Consider the following 25,122-nt stretch of genomic DNA (forward strand, 5'->3'; position numbering starts at 1 on the left):
CACACACACACACACACACACACACACACACACACACACACACACACGTGGAAATAAATCTTTAAAAAATAAAGATTTTTAAAATAAAATCTTTATTAAAATAAAATAAAGATCTTTAAAAAATAAATCTTTAAAAAGATTTGTACCTGTTTTTTGTTGTTGTTGTTGTTTGTTTGTTTGTTTGTTTGTTTTTCTTTTTTGAGACATGGTTTCTCTATGTAGATTTGGCTGTCTTGGACTCACTTCGTTACCTTGTTGTTAAAATGCTCTTTTCTGAAACAGAAAAAAAGCTATTTCCCCAAAAGACCTTTTTGTTGTTTGTTTGTTTGTGTTTGTTTGAGACAGGTTTTCCCTGTGTAACCCTGGCTGTCCTGAGACTCTCTTTGTAGACCAGGCTGTCTTCGAACTAAAGAGATCTGCCTACCCTGTATGGGTGCCAGGAAACAAAGTCGCTTCCTCTGTGGAAGCAGCACACTTGCTCGGCTATCCAGCTATTTCCCCCAGTGCTTCACCATCATATCTGGAAGGCAGACATAAAGCACATGAATAAAGATAAAGGTCTATCTCAGCCTAGCAAATGCTTGCCTAGCATGCACACACCCCTGACTTAATGATATTCTCTCTTGTTCACACTCAGCATATATACACACTCGATAGCAACAAATCATGGTTAAAGTTGTTTCTCTTATTTAGCGTATTCTTTGGGGAAGTTTGAAGAGACTAAATATAGGACCCTGGTTAACGACATTTAAACTGATACTTTTGAAAGATGCATGAAATTTATAATTTCCTCTGAAAACAGCACGGATGAAGGTGTAATATAATGAATAAATACGTGACAGAACACAGAATATGAACAATGGGCATATTATTACAAAATTCTTTCGACTTTTCTGTTTGCTTTAAAAACATATGTCTGAGAAAATAATTTTGATTACAATTTTTAGCTGTAAGAAAGGTTAAGGATACTTTGTGTGGGGGGATTACTTCCTGAATATTACTTAATCAGCATTTTGCAATCCTAAATCGCCTTATTGACTTTTATAGCTGTTAACTTTGTTAGTTTTACCAAACTAAAAGTTTTGTTTTAAATAGAAAAAAAACCACAGAATTTTACTAAGGATATTTTCTTGATGTTACCTAACCCGTTTGTATGCATCTCTTCATCACTTTAAGTGTCTCTCCTCTTGATCTGTCCTATCTGTCTCTCTTTTTGCACTCCTAGAGTTCATCCATCAACTAGTTTGCTGTTCTGTGAGCACACAAGTCAGTAACTCTTTTAGAGTGTTACATTGAACAGTTTTTAAACAAGCGTCCCATGATATTGTCATTTATTTCTGTTTCACTTCTTCATGGAAAGGTTTGAGTAACTATGTGGCTGTTGGGCCACCTTCCCCTCATGATTCTCCCCTCTTCTGTAAAACACGATGACAGTCATTTGATATTTGTAATATCAGATCTCTTATTTCTATAACACCAATACACATAAGTAGGTATTATATACAGTGCTTATAAAGATGCAATGAAAATCATTAACTGCTATTGCAATATTTAATTTCTTCTTGTTGTTATGGCTGCTAGTGTTGTCATGACTGTCTCATTGTGTGTGTGTGTGTGTGTGTGTGTGTGTGTGTGTGTGTGTATGTGTGTGTACGCACGAGTGCACCTGTGCTTTTCCATTGGTAACCAGAGAGTACAATCTTGGAAGTCATTCTTCTGTTATGGCATGAGAAAATCAAAGAAAAGAATCAAAACTTCTGAGTCATGGGCTTGTTCTCATTTCTTCTCAGTTTCCCACCACTTTACTTAGGAAGTTCTCTGGTCCTTTGATTTCCCTGGCATTCCTCACAGTTGATATTCCCTTAATGTTTTTCCTGGCATTGTTTAAACTGTATATAAATGAAATGATGCATCTGACCAGAGCCATGTATGAGAGTTGAAGAAAACTAACAGCCTTGCTTTCGGAAGGTAGGATATCAATAAGACAGTGACCTGTGGTTTCTGCCAACAGGTGAGGCTTTGCACTTGGCTCGGGATTTTGGCTACACATGTGAAACAGAGTTTCCAGCCAAGGCAGTAGGAGAACATCTGGCCAGACAACATATGGAACAGAAAGAGCAGACAGCACGGAAAAAGATGATCCTAGCAACCAAGTAAGTACTGTGAAGATGCTTCTCTGGACCTTCATCCCAGGTTTCCTGTTTTCATTAAATGACAGTTTAGAAAGCATGAGTTCTCTATAAACAAGGGGGCTCATATTCCAGCATCTAAATAGACTCACCCAAGACTCTACCGTCTGCACCAAGACATCAAGGTTTACATGATTAAAAATGGGACTATCAAGAAAATTTTTACCAGCATATGTAGAAATTAGACCAACTAGAGGGCACAACAGCTAAAGGCACTTACCACCAGGGTTCACAAACCCGAGTTCAGTCTCAAGGTCTTGCACGATGGAAGGAAAAGCAGACTCCTGCAAGTTATTATCCAGCTTCCACTTGTGTGTTATGGTATGTACATTCACATACATACAGATACTAAAATATAATGAAGACTTTAAATATACATAAAATACAAAATTCTCTCAGTGACATACCCAATAACGATTTCTATCACCAGATTTATCTATGATTTTTTGCTACTTTGATGAATAATAGATTTCACTGTGTTTAAGTACATTTCGTAACAGTTATATAAAAACAGTTATAGAAATAAAATCAGTTAGGTTCAGTTAACCTTCTAAAACCTCTTTATTTCTACTGTTTGGTAATTAACCAAACTACTCTGGTATAATTAGGATAATTGTTTAGGCAGAAAGGTAGAAACTAGACACATTTTGAACCAGACATGAAACGTTTATTTGGTTGATAGAAAACACAGACAAGCTTCTTCTGTGAATTAGAAATAAATATGCTTAACATATGCTCCATGTCAAGGTAAGTCAGAAAAAGCTAGTGATCTTAATTAAATGTTGTTACTTTAATAGCAATCATCAGTAGAAACACCAAACTTTAAATCCAGAAATCCTCTAAAAATTTTACCTCCTTAAGGACAATGACGTAAGCGATAAAGTTAGAATGTTGTGAGTCACTGAGGATCATCTTTGTTACATAATCCCCGTAATGTGACATTTTGTTTTGAGACAAAAGAGTCTTTCATATCTCAGCTTCAGAAACAAGAATTTAAATAAGAATGAAAAGTTGTCGGAATAACAATTTTCTAACTATCCTGTGGAAAGGGTGGTAATTGCCATTGAATCCTGCAGGACTGTCATCTGTATTTAAGTCCACAAGCTGTCCTGTGTCAGCAAAGTAAGTGAAAAGATTATAAAATCCAACTGAAAGCTACAGCGCAATGCCCTGTGCTGAATTACTTAGGAAGGGTTCAAGCTTGCTGAGCATTGCTTTGCCTTATATATTCAGCAATGATCAGAACTTGCAGTGTTGTTTGAAAAAGAATGAGGTGGGTCTGTAGAACCGTAAATTAATCTGCTCAATGATCCAAATAATCATCGTGTTCAGTCACTCAAAATTCATTTCAGTCTGAGAAAAAATTAGGACTTGATTTTGAAACCAGTTTAATCTTTGTGGGAGGGCTGTAATGATGGACTACTGCACCAGAATTCATATCATTTGTCCAAAAATCTGGGGCACAAGGCTATATTTATGTTTTTGGTTAGAAATCTAAAACAATGTAACAAAATATCAGTCTTACGTAACATGGAATCCTGGAGGTGATAGCACCACAAAATGCTGTCAAATATATAAATGAAGTTGCACTCAACTATTAAAACTCAGCTAGTGTTCCGAAAGCTATCCTGGTTCACTTCAGAGAGAACAGTTTTATAAAAATGGATAAAACAAACTCTTAACAACACACTTAGCAAAAAAAAAAAATTAATATCTTTCTCTATAGAAAAAGGTCATGAGTGACATCTTGCTCAATTCAATAAAATTTAACCATCGAGCAGTAACAAATCACCACTGAAACTCCATTAGAAGTCAACTGTACTGTAGAATCTTTTGTTACCTTAAATTCGTATTACCTTTTTTTTTTAGTGAAAATAAATTCTTCTCTCATACAATGCATCCAACCAGTTTCCCCTCTCTCCACTCCTCCAAGCTGCCCACCACCACCTCCGTTCTTCCCCAGATTCATCCCCTCCATTTCCTTCAAGAAAGTAGCAGGCCTCCTAGAAATGACTACCAAACATGACAAAACAAGATCCAATATGACAAGACAGAAGGCCTCATATCAAGGCTGGATAAGGCAAACCAATAGGAGGAAGAGTCCCAAGATCAGACAGAAGAGTCAGAGACACACCCACTCCCACTGTTAGGAGCCTCACAACGACATCAAGCTGGCAGCCTGATGTATATGCAGAGGACACGGTGCAGACCCATGTAGGCCACATTCTTGCTGCTTCTGTCTTTGTGCGCCCATGAGAGAGAGCCCTGCTTAGTTGATCCAGGGGGCCCTGTTCTCCTGGTGTTCTCCATCACTGCTGACTCCTACAATCTCCACCCCCACCCCTTGTTCTAAGGGGTTGCCCAAGCTCTGCAGGGAGGGACCCGATGGAAACCTCCAGTTTAGACCTTCTCTTCAAATGATGTCCAGCTGTAGGTCTCTGCACCCTCTCCAATGTCCTGCAAGAGGAAGTACCTCTAATGAAGACTGCACAGGTGCCTATTCCAGGACTGTGAGCTATATAGTCTCTGGTTCCTGGCAATCCAGGCCGTGTTTGGCATGGGCTCCCACTCATGGTGTGAGGCTCAAGTTAAACAGACTTTGATTGGCCACTCCCACAATTTCTGTGCCACCATAGCCCCAGTACATCTCTCAGGCAGGACATATTGTAGGTCAAAGGTTTTATGGCTGGGTTAGTTAGTCCAGGTTTCTCTTTCCTTAGCCTTCAGAGTACCTTCTGACACTAAAGGGACTAGAACATAGTGGTGAAGGCTCCATGAAGGCACCTGCTCTACCTCTCTATGTTCAGGGAGCTGTTTGGATGCTGTCCTCTGCAATGGGACCCTCTTGTCAGTTTGCAGAGAGTCACCTCCTATCCTAGCATCAGCCTGAGTTTTTTCAGGATCTCCACAGGACTCCCTCAGCCAACACCTCAATCTAATGCAACCACTGGAGGCCTTGCCTTGCTACAAAAAACAGCCACTTCAGACTTCTTATCCTCCCGTAGTCCACAGATTCTATTAATCATAGATTCTAGGAAGTTTCCACTGCACTAGGTTTCCACACTGACTCCAGCCAAGGACCCCCAATTCCCACACTCTCGATCTACCACCACGACCATCAACACCACTACCTGAATTTGAATTCCCAGAGGTCACATAAAGCCAGGAACTTGGCCTGTAATCCTAGTGCTCCTACAGTGAGATAGGAGGCAGAGACAGGATAATGCCAGGAAATCGTGGCCAGCGAGGTTGGTGTGTGCAGGGCAAAACAACACAAACCCTTTCTTATAAACGTGGACGCTGAGTCTGACATTGGGAGTTTTCCTCTGTCGTCTACAACACACAGCACAGCATGTGCGTGCCTCCCTACCCACCCCACACAAAGATTTTAAAATAGTGTTTTCTTACACCTTGTATTTCTTTACAATTATGCCATTTGGATTTATGCATTGCAAGGGCTTAACTGTTAGCCATGATACACAGCAATGTGTTTGATTAAACAAAGGCTGGAATTCAAAGCCATATCAGATAAGAAAAGCAGCAGAAAAGGTCTAAAAAGTACCAGCTGAAATAGAATAGTACATACCAATTTTTATAAGACTGGTGGACTAATTTTGGAGTAAGATATCACCTACTTCAAACTCTGAGTAATGATGATAGTCAAAACATAGATTGTATTGCGAAATTGGGGGCGGGGGAGTTTTCCGAATTTGCCTTAAATTATGGCTTTGAATGATAGATGCCTGTATCATTAGTTAAAATTGTTTGTTTATAGATGTGATTTACCAAAAAAAAAGGATGTTTAATCATCTTCAAAATGATTACTAATTACAGTTCTTTAGTATGAATTTTCTTTTATCCTAAGATTAACTTGTAAAAGTTTCAGTTTCAAAAATGAACATACAGGGAGGAGATGAGGGAGGGAAGGTGGGATTGGGAAGGAATAAGGGAGGAGGCTACAGCTGGGATACAAAGTAAATAAACTGTAATTAATATAAAAATTAAAATGTAATTAAACAATGAACATGGAGTTGGTCGGTGTCTGGGAGCAGCTGTGTGCCGGAAGTATTTTATGATCTTCCTGTCTCATCAGAAGCAAAGTCACTACAGATGGAACTTGAGACTGCTGTCTGAAACGTCCTCCTGGCCTCCTTTAAAAAGGGACAGACTTGGATGGCTAATACCACATAAGATTAAAAGTCCATTCCGATTTCCATTTCAATCTTGTGCCTTTTGTTGTAGACAAATTTGTAAAGAATTCCAAGACCTCCTGAGCCAAGATAGATCACCACTGGGATCCTCCAGACCCACCCCCATTCTAGACCTGGACATCCAGAGGCACTTAACACACTTCAGGTAAGACATCTGCTCAGATTCTAAGTGGCTAAGCCACACCCAGCCCTCTGGGCTTCCATACTGCTATCCTACTTCCAGGCAGAGGTATGCTTCTATGTTAAACTGGCGACTGTTCTCCTGTGTCAGGAATGCTACTACCAGATACTTTAGACTATATAATGTATAGAAGACATATACATATAGTTTAGATTCAGGGGCTGGGAAGTCTGAGAGTGAGATGTTGGCAGATTCAGTACGTGGTGAGGGCTCTCTCTCTTTAGACCCTTTAACTCAGGACCCTGTGATGAAAGGGGCCAACAAACTTCCAAGAGACTTTTTATAAGGGGCTGAACTCAGTCTTCCATGAGTTAATCATCTTCCGAGACTACTTTTCTTAGTATATTGCATTGTGACTTAGTTTCAATGTATGAATATGAAGAGAGGGAGACATATTCAGACCACAGCAGTGACAACCTGCACTTTTTAAGACTACGAAAATAAAAATTAACAATTGACGCATTTTAGATCAGAATATTTAATATCTTTTAGTTTTTATTAAGAAACTCTGACTCCATGAAAATAAATATTATCTTATAAACATGGACACTGAGTCTGACATTGGGAGTTTTCCTCTGTCGTCTACAACACACAGCACAGCATGTGCGTGCCTCCCTACCCCCCCCCACACACACACAAAGATTTTAAAATAGTGTTTTCTTACACCTTATATTTCTTGTATTAGATCAAGAAATTCTAAAAGGTTTTGGACCAGGATTCTGAAATCCTTTAAATAATTACTTACGTTGGTAGGGTAAATTGCTAAATGAGTAGATCTGACTGAAGTTAACTAAATAATACTGACTGAATTTTTGGGAGTATGTTAATAATACACTTAGAAAGTGTGGATGGACAGTGGTGGCACACACCTTTAATTCCAAAAGTTAGAAGGCAGAGACAGGAGAATCTCTGAGTTCAAGGCTAGCCTGTTCAACAGAGTGAATTTCAAGTCGGTCAGGGCTACACAGAGTAATCCTGTCTCAAAAATAGAGAGAGAGAGAGAGAGAGAGAGAGAAGAAATAGACAGAAGAAAAAACAAAAGAAAGAAAAGAGGATTTTTTAAATTTATTGATTTAATCATGTTACATCCCAACCATAACTCTCTCTGTCCTCTCCTCCTGGTCCCACCTCCTTTCTTCTTTCCCTTCAGAAAAGGGGAGCACCCCACCCGCTGGCCTGTCCCACCTACCTACCCATCCCAGCACAGCAAGCTTTATCAGGACTGGGAGCATCCTCTAACAGAGTGGTCTGGTCAGGCCAGGGGTGGAAAAACATGTTAAAAAAAAAAAAAAAAAACTTGTCAGAGTAAGCCCCTGCTGTCCTCTTGTCGGAAACCCATATGAATACCAACCTGTCATTTGTGTACATCTGTGTTGGGGGCCCTAGGTCCAGTCCGTACATGGTCATTGGTTGGTGTTTCAGTCTCTGCAACCCCACTCCTGGGCCCAGGTTAGTTTGCTCTGTTGGTCTACTTGTGGAGATCGTGTTCCCTCCTGAGTCTTCTATCCTTCCCTCTACTCTTCTACAAGTCTCCCTGTGCTCCTCCCAGTGTTTGGCTGTGTGTCTCAGCATGTATTTTAATCCAATGCTGGGTGGAGCCTCTCAACAGACAGCAATGCTAGGCTCCTGTCTGTCATTAACAGTGTTAGGGATTGGCTCTATCCCATGGTGTAGCCAGACATTGGTTGGACATTCCCTCAATCTCTGTTCTCTCTTTATCCCTGCATATCTTATAGGCAGGGTAAAATTTGGGTCTAAGTTTTTGTAGGTGGGTTGGTGTTCCCCTCCCTTTCCTTGGAGTCCTGTCTGGTTAGAGGGTGGCCTCTTCAGTCTCCATGTCTCTCTCTAATAGGGTTATCTGCTAAAGTCACCCCCAAATCTTCCCAGAAGCCTATCCTGTTGTAGTTCTCCAGCCTATCTCAGAGATGCTCCAGGCATTTTTTTTCTCTCTGTATGCCCTCTGTCTTCCTTCTCCCTTTCCACTGCTCTCCCCACATCAGATCCCCACCCTCATTTTTCTCAGTACGCACTCTCCTATCCTCTGTTCTCTCTTTTTAAGCATTTCCTCTGCCTTTTCTACTTTGCCTTCTCAGTGAAATTCATGCACTCTACTTTGGGCCATGCTTGTTACTTAGCCTCTTTGGGTCTGTGAACTGTAGTATGGTTATTCTATACTATATGGCTAATATCCATTACATGTAAGTATATACCATGTGTGTCTTTCTGGTTCTGTGTTACCTCACTCAAGGTGATCTTTTCTATTTCTGTCCATTTGCCTGCAAATTTCATGATTTCCTTGTTTTTAATAGCTGAAAGTATTCCATTATTGGTACCACAGTTTCTTTATCCATTCTTCAATTGAGGGAAATCTGGGTTGTTTTCAGTTTCTGGCTATCACAAATAAGCTGCTATGAACATTGTTAAGCAAATGCCCTTGTATAATAGAGCGTCTTTTGGTTATATGCCCAGGAGTGGGAGATCTGGGTCTTGAGGTAGAGCTACTCCTATTTTTCTGAGAAACCTACAGATTGATTTAAAAGGATGGTTCTTAAACACAAGTTCCTGAATTGCATTATTAAAAGCATATTTTAAGTTTCAATTTCTGAGATACTTTGGAAATAGATAGAATATTTTTCTGTTTAATTTACCCTCTAGATGTAGTAAGAGAAGACAACGGTCACTACTTAGATGATTACCCAAGTTAAAACTCGAGAATTATAATGCTATACAATATTTCTTATTCATAGAAAACATAAAATGTTTCATCTTTATCAATTGATGAAAAGTAAAAGCAATATTAATGAAAGATTACTTCATAAAGTGAAGTATGGGGCACACATGTAATCCTGGTACTTAGGATGATGAAGCAGCAAGTATCTAGAGTTCAAAAGATAGTTCCTGGGATACATAGAGGGCCAGTGTCTCAAAAATGAACAATAGTATACATTAGAATTAAAAATGTTTCAAGTACCTGCTTAGGAGTTTGTATTTTTTTTTTTTTGAAAACAATTTATTAGATTTAAAAGGAAAAGCCTGGGGCAGTGAACCTACGAATCTATAAAAATAATAATTAATTATTTAGAACTATATTGTTTCTTTTACTTTCTTTTTATAAATTTTTAAATTTTTTTATTATTACAATTTATTCACTTTGTATCCTAGCTGTAGTCCCCTCCCAATCCTACCCTCCCTCCCTCTTCTCCCATGCCTTTCCTCCAGTCCACTGATAGAGGAGGTCCTCCTCCTCTTCCCTCTGCCCCTAGCCTATCAGGACTCATCAGGACTGGCTGCATTGTCTTCTTCTGTGGCCTGGTAAAGCTGCTCCCCACTCAGGTGGAGGTAATCAAAGAACCAGCCACTGAGTTCCCCTTACTAGGTTACCCACTTGGAGACTGAGCTGCCATAGGCTACATCTGAGCAAGGGGTCTAGGTTATCTCCATGCATGGTATTTGGTTGGAGTATTGGTCTATGCAAAGACACCTGTGCCCAGATTTTTTGGTTCTGTTGGTGTCCTTGTGGAGCTCCTGTCCCTTCCAGGTCTTTTATCTCCCACTTTTTTCATAAGATTTCCTGCACTCTGCTATGAGTCTCAGCATCTGCTTTAATACCCTGCTAGGTAGAGTCTTACAGAGGCCCTCTGTGGTAGGCTCCTGTCCTGTTCCTTCTCCCGCTTCAGATGTCCATCCCATTTGCTTTCTGAGTGAGGAATGAGCAACTACCCTAGCGTCCTCTTTCTTGTTTAGCATCTTTAAGAGTATAGATTTTAGTATGTTTATCTTATATTATATGTCTAATATCCACTTATAAGCAAGTATATACCATGTGTGTCTTTCTGCTTCTGGGATGCCTCACTCAGGATGATTTTTTTTCTAGTTCCCACTATTTGCCTACAAATTTCATGATTTTCTTATTTTTTAATTCCTGTGTAGTATTCCATTGTGTAAATGTATCAAAATTTCCGCATCTACACTTCCATTAAGGGACATCTGGGTTGTTTTCAGACTCTGGCTATTATGAATAAAGCTGCTACAAACATGGTTGAGCAAATGTCCCTGTTGAGCAAATGTCCCTGTTGTACACTTGAGCATATTTTGGATATATGCCCAGGAGTAGTATAGCTGGATCTTGAGGTAATACTAATCTAATTTTCTGAGAAAGAGCCAGGTTGATTTCCAAAGTGTTTGTGCAAGTTTACATTTCCACCAGCAATGGAGGAGGGTTCCCCTTTCTCTACCTCCTCTCCAGCACATGTTTTCACTTGAATTTTTGATCTTAGCCATTCTGATGGGTGAAAGGTGAAATCTCAGGCTTGTTTTGATTTGAATTTCCCTAATGAGCATTTCTTTAAGTGTTTCTCTGCCATCTGATATTCCTCTATTGAGAATTATCCATTTAGCAATGTACCCCATTTGGATTACTTGATTTGTTGGTATTTTACTTTATGAGTTCTTTATATATTCTGGATATTAGCCCTCTATCAGATGTAGGGTTAGTGAAGATCCTTTTCTAGTGTATAGGTGGTCATTTTGTTTTTTGATAATGTCCTTTGCTTTACAGAAGCTTTTTAGTTTCATGTGGTCCCATTTGTTGATTGTTGATCTTAGAGTCTGTTCTATTGGTGTTCTGTGCAGGAAGTTGTCTGCTGTGCCAATGAAATCAAGGCTCTTCCCCACTTTTTCTTCTAACAGTTTTAGTGTGTCTGGTTTTATGTTGAGGTTTTGATCCACTTGGAATTTAGTTTTGTTCAGGGAGATGAATGTGATCTATTTGCATTTTTTTCTACATGTAGACATCCAGTTAGGCCAGCACCATTTGTTAAAGATGCTGTCTATTTTTCATTATATGGTTTTGGCTTTCAAAAATCCAAGTATCTATAGGTGCATGGGTCTTTGATTTGATTGCATTGCTCCACCATTTTGTTTCTATGCCAGTACCATGCAGTTTTTAATTACTGTTGCCTTACAGTACAGCTTGAAATCAGGTGTGGAGATACCTCCAGAAGCTCTTTTATTGTACTGGATTGTTTTAGCTATTCTGGGGGTTTTGTTTGTTTGTTTGTTTGTTTTTCCATATGAAATTGAGAATTGTTCTTTCCAGTTCTGTAAAAAATTTTGCGTGTATTTTGATGGGAATTGCATTGAATCTGTAGATTGCTTTTAGCAGGATGGCCATTTTCACTATGTTAATCCTATCAATCCCAGATCTTTATGTCTTCTGATATCTTCTTCAATTTCTTTCTTCAGAGACTTGAAGTTTTTTTCAAACAGGACTTTCACTTGTTTGGTTGGAGTCATACCAAGGTATTTTATGTTATTTGTGGCTATTGTGAAGGGTGTTGTATCCTTAATTTCTTTCTCAGCCCTTTTGTCTTTTGTATACAGAAGGGCTACTGATTTTTCTTTTTGAGTTAATTTTGTATCCAGCCACTTTGGTGAAGGTGACTGGAATTATCAGCTGCAGGAATTCTCTGGTAGAATTTTAGGGGTCATTAATGTATACTATCATATCATCTGTGAATAGTGACACTTTGACCTCTTCCTTTCCGATTTGTATCCCCTTGATCTCCTTTAGCTGTTTCACTGCTCTAGCTATGACTTCAAGTACTATGTTGAAGAGATATGGAGAGAATGAAAAGCCTTGCCTTGTCCCTGATTTCAGTGGTATTGGTTTAAGTTTCTCTCCATTTAGTTTGATGGTGGCTATAGGCTTGCAGTGAAGCTATAATATAAATAAATAAATAAATAAATGAAATTTTAAGTTCCTTTTACTTTCTTTTTAATTGAAGATAGATTTTTTTCCTTCCATTATATTCTAATTATGGTGTCTCCTTCCCAACTTCTTTCAGACCTTCCTCACTTTCCCATCCATCCAAATCCACATTCTTTCTTTTTCTATCAATAGAATACAAGCAAGAATATAATAATAATAAATAAAAACAAAATAAGACAAAAATTGACAAACTTAAGATTATAAGGCTGTTAAAGATGATACATAATTATCTACATTGTAAATGTTTAAATAATTTTGTCTGGAAAAACAGAACATTTTAAACATAGTACTTATCTTAATATGTCACAAGTCTATTCAATCCTCAATAAACATAATCTTTTCAGGTTCTACTTAAAATTTATTTTTCAAAATTTCACCAGACATAGAATACATTTTTCCAAATTTATCTGCCTCTCAATGGAAGTATTAGAGGTAAATGTAATAAAACTAAGAAAAAAATTCTTAGAAATTCTAAGAACACAAGGTTTTGGAACCAAAAGAGCATATTTTTTTGGCATTTCTTTTTTTTCCTTTTATTTATATGTTATTTATTATAATTTATCTACTTTGTATCTCAGCTGTAGCCCCCTTCCTCACTCCCTCTCAATCCCATGCTCCTCTCTTTTCTCCTCCCATGACCCTCACCAAATCCACTGATAGGGAAGATCCTTCTCCCCTTCCATCTGACCTTAGCCTATCAGGTCTCATCAGGAATGGCTACATTATCTTTCTCTGTGGCCTGGTAAGGCTGTTCCCCTCTTAGGGGGAGGTGATCAAAGAGCCAGCCACTGAGTTCAGTCAGAGGCAGTCTTTGTTCCCCTTTCTAGGGAACCCACTTTGATACGGAGCTGCCATGGGCTACATCTGTGCAGGGGCTCTAGGTTATCTCCATGCATGGTCCTTGGTTGGAGTATCAGTCTCAGAAACGACTTCTGAATGCCTTGTGGAGCTCCTGTCCTCTCCAGGTCTTACTATCTCTCCCTTCTTTCATAAGATTCACTGCACTCTGCTCAGAGTTTGGCTATAAGTCTCAGTATCTGCTTCCATACCCTGCTGGGTAGAGTCTTTCAGAGGCCCTTTGTGGTAGGCTTCTGTCTTGTTCCCTGTTTTCTTCCCAAAAGAACAATTTTTAAGCCAAACTACCTTGTGAGGTGGGTTGTGTAGGGTAACTTTCAAGCCTCTGCATGTGTTCTTATAGAACCTCTGTGCATTAATGAGCTGAAATGCAACAAGGTTATAAATTTAACACTTACTAAATGATGTTTGTCTCCACAAATGATGCAGGTTTAAAAGGAATTGATGTACCCAGGATCATCATCATTGTTTTATATACCCATTAAAGGGATTTGAGACTTTTACAGCTGTTAGATTCAGAAGTTAATAAGTTTTTAGTTAAATCCAAACTGAGATTTAACAAAGTTTGTAAACTGACAAATTTACAAGGATCTTACTATTAATATACAGAACATCAGGACCCTACACCATAAAGAGTTTATTTCCAATTAAGCACGCCCATGTCTTCATCTAACAGTGACCTCTTTCTTCTGGCCCAGAATTAAATGGGCTTTAAGTTGGATATCAGCTTCTGTGAGAAATAAATAGGCAGAGGGTGTGCAGGCAGACCTGCTTGCTAATTTGTTGATATTTTTGCAAGCTGCAGACTTCATGCCACAAGACTGTGTGTGTGTGTGTGTGTGTGTGTGTGTGTGTGTGTGTGTGTGTATAGGTGCATGTGTTATATATACAAGTGTGCATGAGGATGTTCCAGAGGAGGAAGTCTAGACTCCTGCTTTATCATGCTTTATGGCATTCCCTTGAGAATGAGTCTCTCACTGAACCTGCAATTTGCTCCTTTGTGGGCTAGATTGGCTGCCTTGCAAGCCAAAGCCATCCTCCTGCCTTCAATCCTCACAGTGCTGCAGGGTACAGGCCCCAGCTCAGGCACAGATGTGCCTTTTTATGTGGGTGCTGGGGATCAAACTTAGATCATCACATGTTTTTATAACTTAATATTTTAGTATTATTATCTTTATTATTTGTATATTGACAGTCGATACAAACCCGTATGAGCTCCAAATGTCCTCCTCTACAGGGTTTTCCAATTTTTTAAGTTTATTATAATTATTATTATTATTTATTACAATTTATTCACTTTGTGTCCCAGCTGTGGCCCCCTCCCTCGTCTCTTCCCAATCCCACCCTCCCTCCCTTCTCCCCTTATGCCTCTCCCCTAGTTCACTGACAGGGGAGGTCTTCCTCCCCTTCTATCTGATCCTAGCCTGTCAGTTCTCATCAGGACTGGCTGCATTGTCTTCCTCTGTAACCTGGCAAGGCTTCACCCCCCAGGAGGAGGTGATCAGAGAGCCTGCCACTGAGTTCATGGTGGAAACAGCCCCTGCTCCTCTTACTAGAGAACCGACGAGGAGACTGAGTCTATGAGCTACATCTGAGCAGGAATTTTACATCCTCTTCATGCATGGTCCTTGGTTGGGATGTCAGTGTCTCCAAGGCCCAAGGCCATGAATCTTATGAAAGAAGGGGGAGATAAGAAACACTTGGAGAGGACAAAAGAGACCAAAAGAAATCCTCATACTTTTATAATAATGAAACATTCTTTGCCTGTGAGCCATCTGCCCACCCCACAGAATTCTTTAGAGCAAGCTTTGATTTCTAAAGTAAAAAGTGAGCAGTCCTCCTCTAGACTCCACGTGCTCTTTACCTCCCTACTTAGACTATGTAACATGGTGGTGTTTACCGAGAACTAGAGAATCAAATAGACAGGCGGTGGTGGCACACGCCTTTAATCCCAACTCTCCAGAGGCAGAGACAGGCAGATCTCAAAGCCATCCTGGTCTACAGAGTTCCAGAACAGTCAAGGCTACAGAGAGAAACCCTGTCTCAAAAGAACTAAATAGGGTAAAAATTAGATTATAGCGGAAATATGACACTCTTAAGATATATGGCTATAGATTCCTAATTACAATTTGAAACATAAAACTATATATTTAAATTTTCTAAACTCCATACATAATTACAATAAATGTACAGTAACAGTTTTAAGAGTAATTGACAAATATAATAGTGATTTTACAGTAACAGTCTCTAACTTTTAATATTTATAGTTGAGGATTTTGAATATCTCAACTGTGATTTCTTATTTATTTTGCATTTTAAACATTTACGAGAAATTTCATTTATTTTTTTCTCACATTCCAGATTGTTTATTTGTATAAAGCCCTCTAGTTTCTCAGGATTCTGCAAGTCACTGGGGTTAAAATTCATTTTATAGAAAATTTCCTAAAGTCTATCTTTCCTAAGTGTTTCCTAAAAACACAAAATTTACCACCTTCTTTCTCAGTAGACTTCAGCAATGAAGTTAAGCATATTGTTGTATGAACAAGCACATAGAATGTGAATGTGTATTTTACAAAACGGGTACATTATACCCACTTGGCAACTCCACAGTTCCTTGGCTCTTGGAACACACCATTCTGCATTTTATTTCTGTGGCTCTGATTGCAAATTATTCAACAGATGTATTTTATGGCTACTCATTTAATCAGGCACACTTTCCTGCAGGTGAATCAGTGTTGCCACAAATGTCATAATTCCCTTCCACTTAAGACCATATAATATTCCAATGCGTAAATCCCACAACTATCATATTCATTACCTTGCACAAAGATTTGCACTTCTTCACATCATCTCTGACACTTCCTGTAGACATTTCAAAAATAATAGTAACTGCCACCTTTCACTGTACATTTAGCTTACAAATTCCTAATGGCCATGATTTTGAAGATTTTTTTTTTTAAGTTTGTTAGTTTTTTGTCATGGATATGTATTCAATAGTCTCAAGTTCCTCACTGGGTTATTGATTCTGTGCTGTGCTATAGTACTTCATTGTTTATTTTTATATTAACCTTTTATATTAAATATTAGACATACAACTTAAAAATTCATTACTAGCATCCAAAGGTTGTCTTTTTATTCTGTTGAATGTGTCATTGAAAAGCAAAAATTTTTAAATTTTGGTGTAGACTAATTTCTGTGTTGTTAAAATGATGGTCTGTGCTCTCTGCATTGTATCAGAGAATACTTGGTAAATACAATGTCTTGAAGCTTTCTCTTATGTTGTCTTGTAAGAGTCTTACAGTTTTAGACCTTATATTTAGATCTTTGATCCATTTTTGTGCTAATTTCTATAAATAATTTAAAGAATGCAGCTTTGTTCTTTTCCATGTCAAAATTATATCATCTTCAACACAGCTGTCATTTTCAGCTACAACCCAGATTGAAGGCTCCTGAGGCAGCCTCAGTGGGATTTAACTGTGTGCACTGTTTCACACTGCATGTAATTTTTTAAAAGGGAAGAGGTTGGTAAAGATGGACTCACTGACCAGCCTTGAAGAGATTATACACTTTATAAGCTGCCGTCATTAAATTTGGCCTCACAGCAAAATTACCAATGACATTCTTAAAAAAAAAAAAAAAAAAAAACAACTCAAGAATTAGAGTCAATATGTCAAAAAAATGGGTCTCTAGGATTAATGTTATTTTCATATTATCATAGCTAGGTTTAAGACACATAGTCCCAGGATGTTCCTAGTCTTTCCTCATCATTTTTTCATCCTTTGAAAGAAATGTGAGAATCAAGCATCTTCTCTAGGGTTCCTTGTTGTTTAGCTTCTTTAGATCTATAGATTTTAGTACGTTTATCCCGTATTATATGGTTAATATTCATTAGTGAATATATACCCATGAATATCTTTCTGTTTCTTGGTTACCTCACTCAGGATGATCTTTCTAGTTCCATCTATTTGCCTTCAAATTTCAAGATTTTCTTGTTTTTAATAGTTCAGTATTATTCCATTGTGTAAATGTATCACAGTTTCCATAGGGGAAATGCTTAATTCTCATTCAGAAGGGAAAACAAGATAGACACCAGAAGTGGTATAAGTGAGAGAAGAGGACTGGAGCCTACCCCAGATCTCCTCTACAAGACTCCACCTAGCAGAGGATTGAAGCAGATGTAGACACTCACAGCCACACTTTGGACAGAGCGCAGGGATTCTTATGGAAGAAGGGGGAGATAGAAGGATCTGGAAGGGACAGGAGTCATACAAGTAGACCAACAAAGCCAAAAAAGCTGAGCCCAAGGGAGACTAGAGAGACTGATAGGTTGACCAAAAACCATGCATAGAGAGGACATAGACCCCCTGTCTAGATGCAGCCCATAGACAGCTCAGTCTCCGTGTGGGTTCCCTAATAAGATGAGAAGAGACACTCTCTGCCATGAACTTGAATGCCTGCTCCTTTATCATTACTTCCTGGTGGAGATATCTTGCCAGACCACAGATGATGAGGACCCAGAGAGTCCTGATGGGAGCTGATAGGCTAGGGTCATACAGTAGGGAAAGAGGACCTCACCAATCAGTAGACTAGGGGAGAGAGATAGGGAAGGAAAAGGGAAGGAAGGTGGGACTGGGAGGAGATGAAGGAAAGGGCTACAACTGCAATATAAAATGAATACATTGTAAATAATAATAATAATAATAATAAATCTACAAAAAATAATAGACAAAAAAACTAATCTATGTACCAAAAAAGAAACAAGATTCTGATGCATCATTTTTTTTAAATCTTTGGGTTATATTTTATTTAATATGCATATGTACATGTATGTACGTTCACATGCTATCACATGCATGGAGGTCTGAGGAGAGTTTTCTGCAGTCAATTCTCTCCTTCTACCATTTGGCTCCAAAGAATGGAAATCAGGCTTGGCAGCAAGAACTTTTACCTGCCAGACCATCTTTTTTGGCACTCAAATTCATTTTTTTCAGAAGAGGCAGTATGACTGTGTGAATTTGTGTCTTGGATAGTAATATATTGAAAATATATGATTTTGCTAATAATGTGAGTAAAAATACATTAGGCAAGAGAATGTCTCTTTTGTTGGCTTTTTGCTGACAGTGGCTTATAATAGAAATAGGAGCAAGAAAATGGAAACGATACTCTAGCCTGTATTGCAGTTAACACAGGCAATTGGCAGAGTCAGATTTTCTACAATTTTTGCTGAGTACTGGCAGGAAAAGGAGTGAAGAAGGAACATGATTTGATAGGCAAAGAGGATTTTCTAGTTAGTACCTTCAATCTGTGTTACTATTTTGTTTAATCAAAGTCTTCATAGTGCAGAGCACTTGACATACCTTATAGGATTATGGACACAGTATCTTAAGAGTTGTGGTTTCCTTTCAGCAAACTGAATGTGTCCAGACAAAGATGGAGTGATCTGACCCTGTAAAGAGCAGATAACTATCTCCAATTTTTACTGCAGATGACATATCATTGTGCTGTGGAAAGCTGTGATGATGGCAGTGACCACTTTTAGGAGTTACAGCCTTCAGAGATGCTTGTTTCCATGAAAATGATAGGAGGCAGGTTTATTCATCATTTATCACTTTCTGAGTACCATCAGCAGTGAGAATTGTCATAGTGAACACAGCAGACACCACAACACCTACAAAAAGGGGGAAGAGATTTGACTGAAATCTGCAGACTGCTCCCAAGGACTCACTGTTTCCTGACCTGGTGATGTCAATTAGTGCAAGATGGTATAAGGCTTCGAAGAGAGGGTAGACTACTCAAGTAGAAACACAGCCCTAATTTTCTGAACTCTTAACAATTCCTTCTTAGAAGAAACCTTCACAAACAGATTGTAATGGTGTATCTATTCTTTGTCTCATATTTTCATAATCTTGAAATATGAGGCCACAGGAGCACATGTGTCCATATAAATAAGATGTTAGAACACCATTAATGCTCAACTCAGAGGGGACAGCCTGTCAGAAAAAGGAGGATGATGATTCCTTTTCAGCACAAATCTTGGAAGACTGAAATGTTAGTTCTCTCTTTTGTTTCACTGCGCCAGCAGATAGAAGTGTAAAGGTGAAGGGTCAACACATTCTTTAGGAACTTCTAAAAAAATGTAAAACAATGATAATTCATATAAAGCTGAGTGCGGTGACTCTAATTCCAGAATGTGAGGAGCTTAAGTAAAAGGATGGCCACATATTCAAAGCCAGCCTAGGCTATATAATGAGTACCAGATGAGCCAGGGCTATATAGCAAGACACTGTCTAAAAAAGAAAATCAATCACAACAAAAACATATAAAGACAAAGAATAGACACAATATTGAAAATTACCTGAGGCAAACAACAACAACAACGAAAGCTTTCATCTTTCTATGAGTTGTATCTAGCCCATATTAAATATTCTTATGATCTTATTTCACGCATTTCACTTGGGTCTTAGATACGTCTTGCATGGGATCACTCCTAGGGCCACAGGCTGGGGATTGGAAGTGATGGATCCGCTTAATTCTCTGATATAAGTAAAAATTCTGCTGACATCTCCCTGCCTTTAGAAATGGACTCTTGCACCTACTGCTGTTTCTCTTTGGAAGTAAGAAACATATAGACATGCTTGCTGGCAATTACCATTTCCTGGTTGGGTCTCAGTATTGGGAGGGCCCACCCTTACATTTCTGACTCCTCTTTGACATTCAGATCTTTTCCCTATCATTGCTGTCAAGCTGTGTCCCCTTGCAGGCTTGAAACCTTTCAATGAGCGTCTGCTCGTCTCTCTCTAACAAGACTTTTAGAAACACCTTCCTCCCAATGACAGGATCATCTCTCTAACATCTGTCTTCTTGAGGGCCTCACACATTCCACTTTCTGAAGGCCTCCAGTGCTCATTTCCTCAGCTTCTGCTCCTCATGTTATTCACTCCCATTTCCCTCAGTGTTTTGCGTAAGGCAGGTACTCCAGGCAACTGCAGTGCAATGTTATAGGCACCCCATCCTTGTCAATATGTCCAGAGAACAGTTCCACACCTACCGTGAGCAGATTTATTCTCATTCTAGGAGCATAAAATGTGGACACTTTATTATTGCTGTTTTTGTTTGTTTTCCTGCTTTCTTGTGATAGGACAGTGGCTCAGGAGGTAACCTGTAACAAATACAATGACAAAAGCAAACAGTTTGTTTTACTCAGCTTGCAAAAACATTCTTTTTAATTTATTTTTTATTACAGTTTATTCACTTTGTATCCCAGCTATAGCCTCCTCTCTCATTCCCTCCCAATCTTGCCCTCCCTCCCTCATCTCCTCCCATGCCCCTCCCCAAGTCCATTGTTAGGGGAGGTCTTCCTCCCCTTCCCTCTGACCCTAGCCTATCAGGTCTCATCAGGACTGGCTGCATTGTCTTCCTCTGTGGCCTGATAAGGCTGCTCCTTTGTCAGGAAGAGGTGATCAAAGAGCCTACCCAGCAGGGTATTAAAGTAGATGCTGAGACTCATAGCAAAAACATTCTTTAGGAAGAGAAATTAAAATTTGGATTAAATCTTTAATCTACAACCAAAACATCATAAAGTATAAAGATAATTTTAGCACACGAGAGACAAAATTCTCAAGCCTTCTTTAAAGAGTTCTACAGCCTTCAAGGAGGCTCAGTGGGGAAGAGGACTCAGTTCCATCACCAGAGGCCACATGGTAGAAGGAGAGAACTGACTCCACAAGGTTGTCTTCTGACTTCCACACATGTGCTGAAGCATGAGCACTCAAGCATATATGCACATTTAAAAAGTTATTTAATTAATTGTGTGGGGGAAAATATCTATGCAATGCTTTTTAGGGTATTAAGAATCATCAGTTGAATTGTGAAGAAAAAATTCTGTTTCCCAAATAAACATCTGCATAAGGTTGACATTTAACTTTAACTTAAACGCTTGAAATGAGAGCCACACTCAAATGTAAAGAGAAGGAAGACGGTCAGGATTGAAGTCTGCACTTGTGTTACAATTAAAAGAAGCATCTCTTACAAAAGTTTTACTAGCAAAAATGTAAATTTAAACATAAACCAGGCAAAACCTTTAGTTTATTTACATACAAGGGCAGTCATGATGTACTTGTTAATTAATCTATGTTAAATGTAGGGAATTAAGAGAGTAATTTTTTTGCCAGTATTTATTGTTCTGTATAAGCTGTGTGGCACCTAGCCAAGCCCTGGCCAGGTATAACAGGTAAAGCATTTGATAGCACAACCATAGCCAAGATGTCTCTGCAATGGGTAGTAGAATAATTGCAATAAGGTTTGGCAATAGGGGAGGAGGACAGCTCAGATGGAAACATGGCATGGAACAGTGGTACTTTATTGCAAGAGCAGCATGGGAATCAGTGGACAAATAGTTACTAGAAGGAAACATCAGGGTTAGGGGATTCTAGCTAAGCCTACGTAATAGGATTCCTGCTGAAGTCGGTCTAGGGCGATCAGACATCACATTAAGGACAGTGGAAGAGGTAGAATCTTAACAGGTATTAACAGCAGTAGTTAGATATCAGGTGGGCAGCTTTGCTGAGCTGACATAGCAATATTATTGTTAAATCTTGGTTTTACAAAAAAAAAAAAAAAAAGGACATGGATACAGAAGATTCAAGTGACTGAATTGTGATCAAACAAACAAACAAACAAACAAACAAACAAAAACTCTGTACCAGGAAAGATATTTCTTATAGAATCATTAGAGGGGTGAGGAAATGACTCGGTGACTAAGAGTGCTTGCTGTGCATATGTGAGGATCTATGTTCAAATCCTCATCACCCACATAAAAAGCTGGACATGGCCTGTCCCACTGTGCCAAATTCCTCTAGAACTGATGCTCTGCAGTTGCAGGTGGAGAAGTGCCTGAGACATTCAAGCAGACGTAACAGAGTATACTTTGGCCCTAGGGAGATATGTCCAATTCCCTGGCTGCGTTTAAGCTGCCTGGGAAGAGTTTTTTACATGCCAATCCTTTGAATCCCATCCCATCCCAATTAAGGTAGGATCTCCAGGGTAAGATCCACAAAACGAAATAAGCTGGAGAGGTAAATTTTTCATGAAGAGCTTAGGGAATCATGGAATGTTTATGAGTGCTGCCATGGCCACTCTAATGAATACATTTGGGTGGCTCCCCTCCACCACCCACCAGGGAACCAACTATTTTCATTATGTACCTTAATTAAGCTCTTTTTAAAAAGCACTTGGGGCCATAATAAGATAATGTATAGAGGGAATAAGCCTCATCAGCTGGTTTCCCCTTTCTTCTATTTCCTTGGTTAGGCTATGAAAGCTGGATGTCCCGCTAATTATAGCAAAAATAAGCCCCCAATTCTTTCCCCAGGGTAAGGGTGTTTTTCCCTCGCCTGTATTTAAAAGTTACATTATTCCCAAGACATAAAATACTTCATGTACATGGTCCTAAACAATCATAAAATTTCACAGAGAAGACCCAGAACCCTTTGCAGGTGTCTTCTGGAGTCTATTCCCTAGACACTCATACTTGTTGCTGTTCCCATGATTGTAAAAATGTGCTTTTCTGGTGGGCTTCACTATTTCTGTAAAGGCAAAACACACACACACACACACACATACACACAGAGCCCCACACTATATATCAGTCTTGTTCTTCAAGGAGTGAGTAGAGATTAAAATGGAAAGCTGGTCCTCCCTTGGAGTCTGCCATTTGTATGCCTCCCAGGAGCAAAAGAGCAGAACTGAGGGCAATACAAGAGGCACCTGTGTGTAGCACTCAGCATCAAAAGGTCTCTGATAGCAAACACTCAAGTGCGGTGCAAGATAATGTAGCAACACAGTAGTAATAACGACCTGCACTTTTCTTTAACCTTCTCATACAACCTAAAGAATGGGGGAATAGAGAACCATGCATTCAAACATTCAAACATTGACATTTGGGGGTGACAGTATAGCTCCTGGTCGGCTACGTGATTGGTTGTCTTGGGTTCAATGCCCAGTGCAGCTGAAAAAAAATGAAGTTGAAATTTATAAAATAAAATTGGCTTTAATCTATGTAAATAATGTTTTTTTTTTCCTTGTGGTTCAGACTTCTGGTGTATAGCCTAACAGTATTGATTGTTTTCAGCAAACATTGTAGCCTCTATTAAAAAAAAAGTTAGAAAAAAACTATCTGTATTTGTCAGCCACAATTTTGTGACCCAGTCTCCCGCAGAAAAGACTAAAGTAACTTTTGCTTTATTGTTCATACATAGTAATAAATGTTTTCTTGGTACATGTAAAGTTGTGGATACCAGACCCAACTCTTTTCAATAAAGAAATTGATTGAAGGACATCCCAGGGATGCTTAGACAAGTCTAAGCACAGATAAAGCGTTTTGGAAGGACGATTTGGCCAATGTGGAAGCAGCTTGGTAACATTTATCTAGCATAGAATGTGATTTGTAGTTAGATTAAAGAAAATAAATTGGCTTTGGGTCTTCTGATATATGTCCACTCTGTTACCTAGAATTGTGCACATTCTAACTAAGCACTGATGATTTTGTCATTTCAAAAGTAAACATGGGTAACTTTGAACACAAGTAAAAAAAAAAAATTGCTTAACCAAGAATTATACAATGCCTTAGTCACATTTCTATGGCTGTGATAAAACACCATGAACAAAAGCAACTTACAAGAGAAAGGGTTTATTTGGCTTACAGATTACAGTCCAACATGATGAGAAACTAAGGCAGGAACTTAAGGCAGGAGCCCAAAGGCAGGAACTGAAACAGAGATCAGGGAGCAATGCTGTTTGACAGCTGTCTATCCATGGCTTGCTCAGCCTGCTTTCTTACAGTACCCAGGGCAACCTATCAAATTGTAGCACCACCCAAAGTAGCCTGGGCCCTCCAACATCAACAGTCAATTAAGAAAATGCCCTACAGACTTGCCTACAGTCAATCTGATTGAGGCATTTTCTCAATTGAAATTCTTCTTCCCTAGGAGAGGAGGATCTCCCCTATCAGTGGACTCAGAAGGGTGCAGGGAGGAGATGAGGGAGGGAGGAGAGTATTGGGAGGGAAAGAGGGAGAGGGCTATAGCCGGAATACAAGTGAATGTATAAAATTATTTAAAAATAAAAAAATATTAAAAAAATAAGTAACAAGCACAAGATCTAGAGAAATGGACTGAAGGTTAAAAATTTTTAGCCTCTGCAGAGAACTGATCTTTTCAAATCTTTGGGAATAAATGGAGGAGGAAGACTAAAAAAAAAAAAAAAAAGAAAGAAAAAAAGAAATTCTTCTTCCCAGCTGACTTTAGCTTGGCCAAGTTGAAAGAAAGAAAAACGAAAGAAAGAAAGAAAGAAAGAAAGAAAGAAAGAAAGAAAGAAAGAAAGAAAGAAAGAATTTAGTCAATATACAAAGTATGAAGAAAATCTGAAAAATAATTATTGTATAGCAGTTTCTTGCTAAATCTTCAGAATTAATGTCAAGTACTTATAAATGTAGGCAGTATCTGCCATAACATAGGTTGTAACTACCATGGCATTAGGAAAGCCATACTTATTGTCTCAAGCCCTTCTGTTCTACAGAAAGGTCAATCTTTTGTTTCTGAACCTCGGTTCCTTCACTGTTACACAGACATGGTGGCACAGTCCTGTAATTCCGGTTCTTGGTAGGTGGGGTGAGGGAAATCCAGAGCTCAGGGTGAGCCTAAACAAAACAACTGATAATGATTACAGTATTTCAATACATTTCTCTTCAAAATGTCAAAGGTCCTACAAGAATCAGTGCAGGCTTTTAATTCTTGCACTTCAGAGGCACAGGCAGGGGGAGCTTTGTGAGTTCAAGGGCAGCCAGGAATAAATAGTAAAAATGCCTGAGAATTAGATAGATAGATAGATAGATAGATAGATAGATAGATAGATAGATAG

General features: G+C 38.8%; 1 protein-coding gene across 1 annotated transcript in view; it reads left to right on the top strand.

The window, feature by feature from the left end:
- Nucleotides 1–25,122, top strand: part of Tfap2d (transcription factor AP-2 delta) — a 59,469-nt gene that overhangs the window by 24,384 nt on the left and 9,963 nt on the right. The window contains exons 6-7 of the mRNA XM_055598721.1: nt 2,012–2,153; nt 6,432–6,545. Of these exons, the coding sequence (XP_055454696.1) occupies nt 2,012–2,153; nt 6,432–6,545 (256 nt within the window). The remainder of the gene's footprint in view (nt 1–2,011; nt 2,154–6,431; nt 6,546–25,122) is intronic.

Source organism: Psammomys obesus, unplaced genomic scaffold (genome assembly GCF_907164565.1).
Source record: "Psammomys obesus unplaced genomic scaffold, mPsaObe1.curated_primary_1811, whole genome shotgun sequence".
NCBI lineage: Eukaryota > Metazoa > Chordata > Mammalia > Rodentia > Muridae > Psammomys > Psammomys obesus.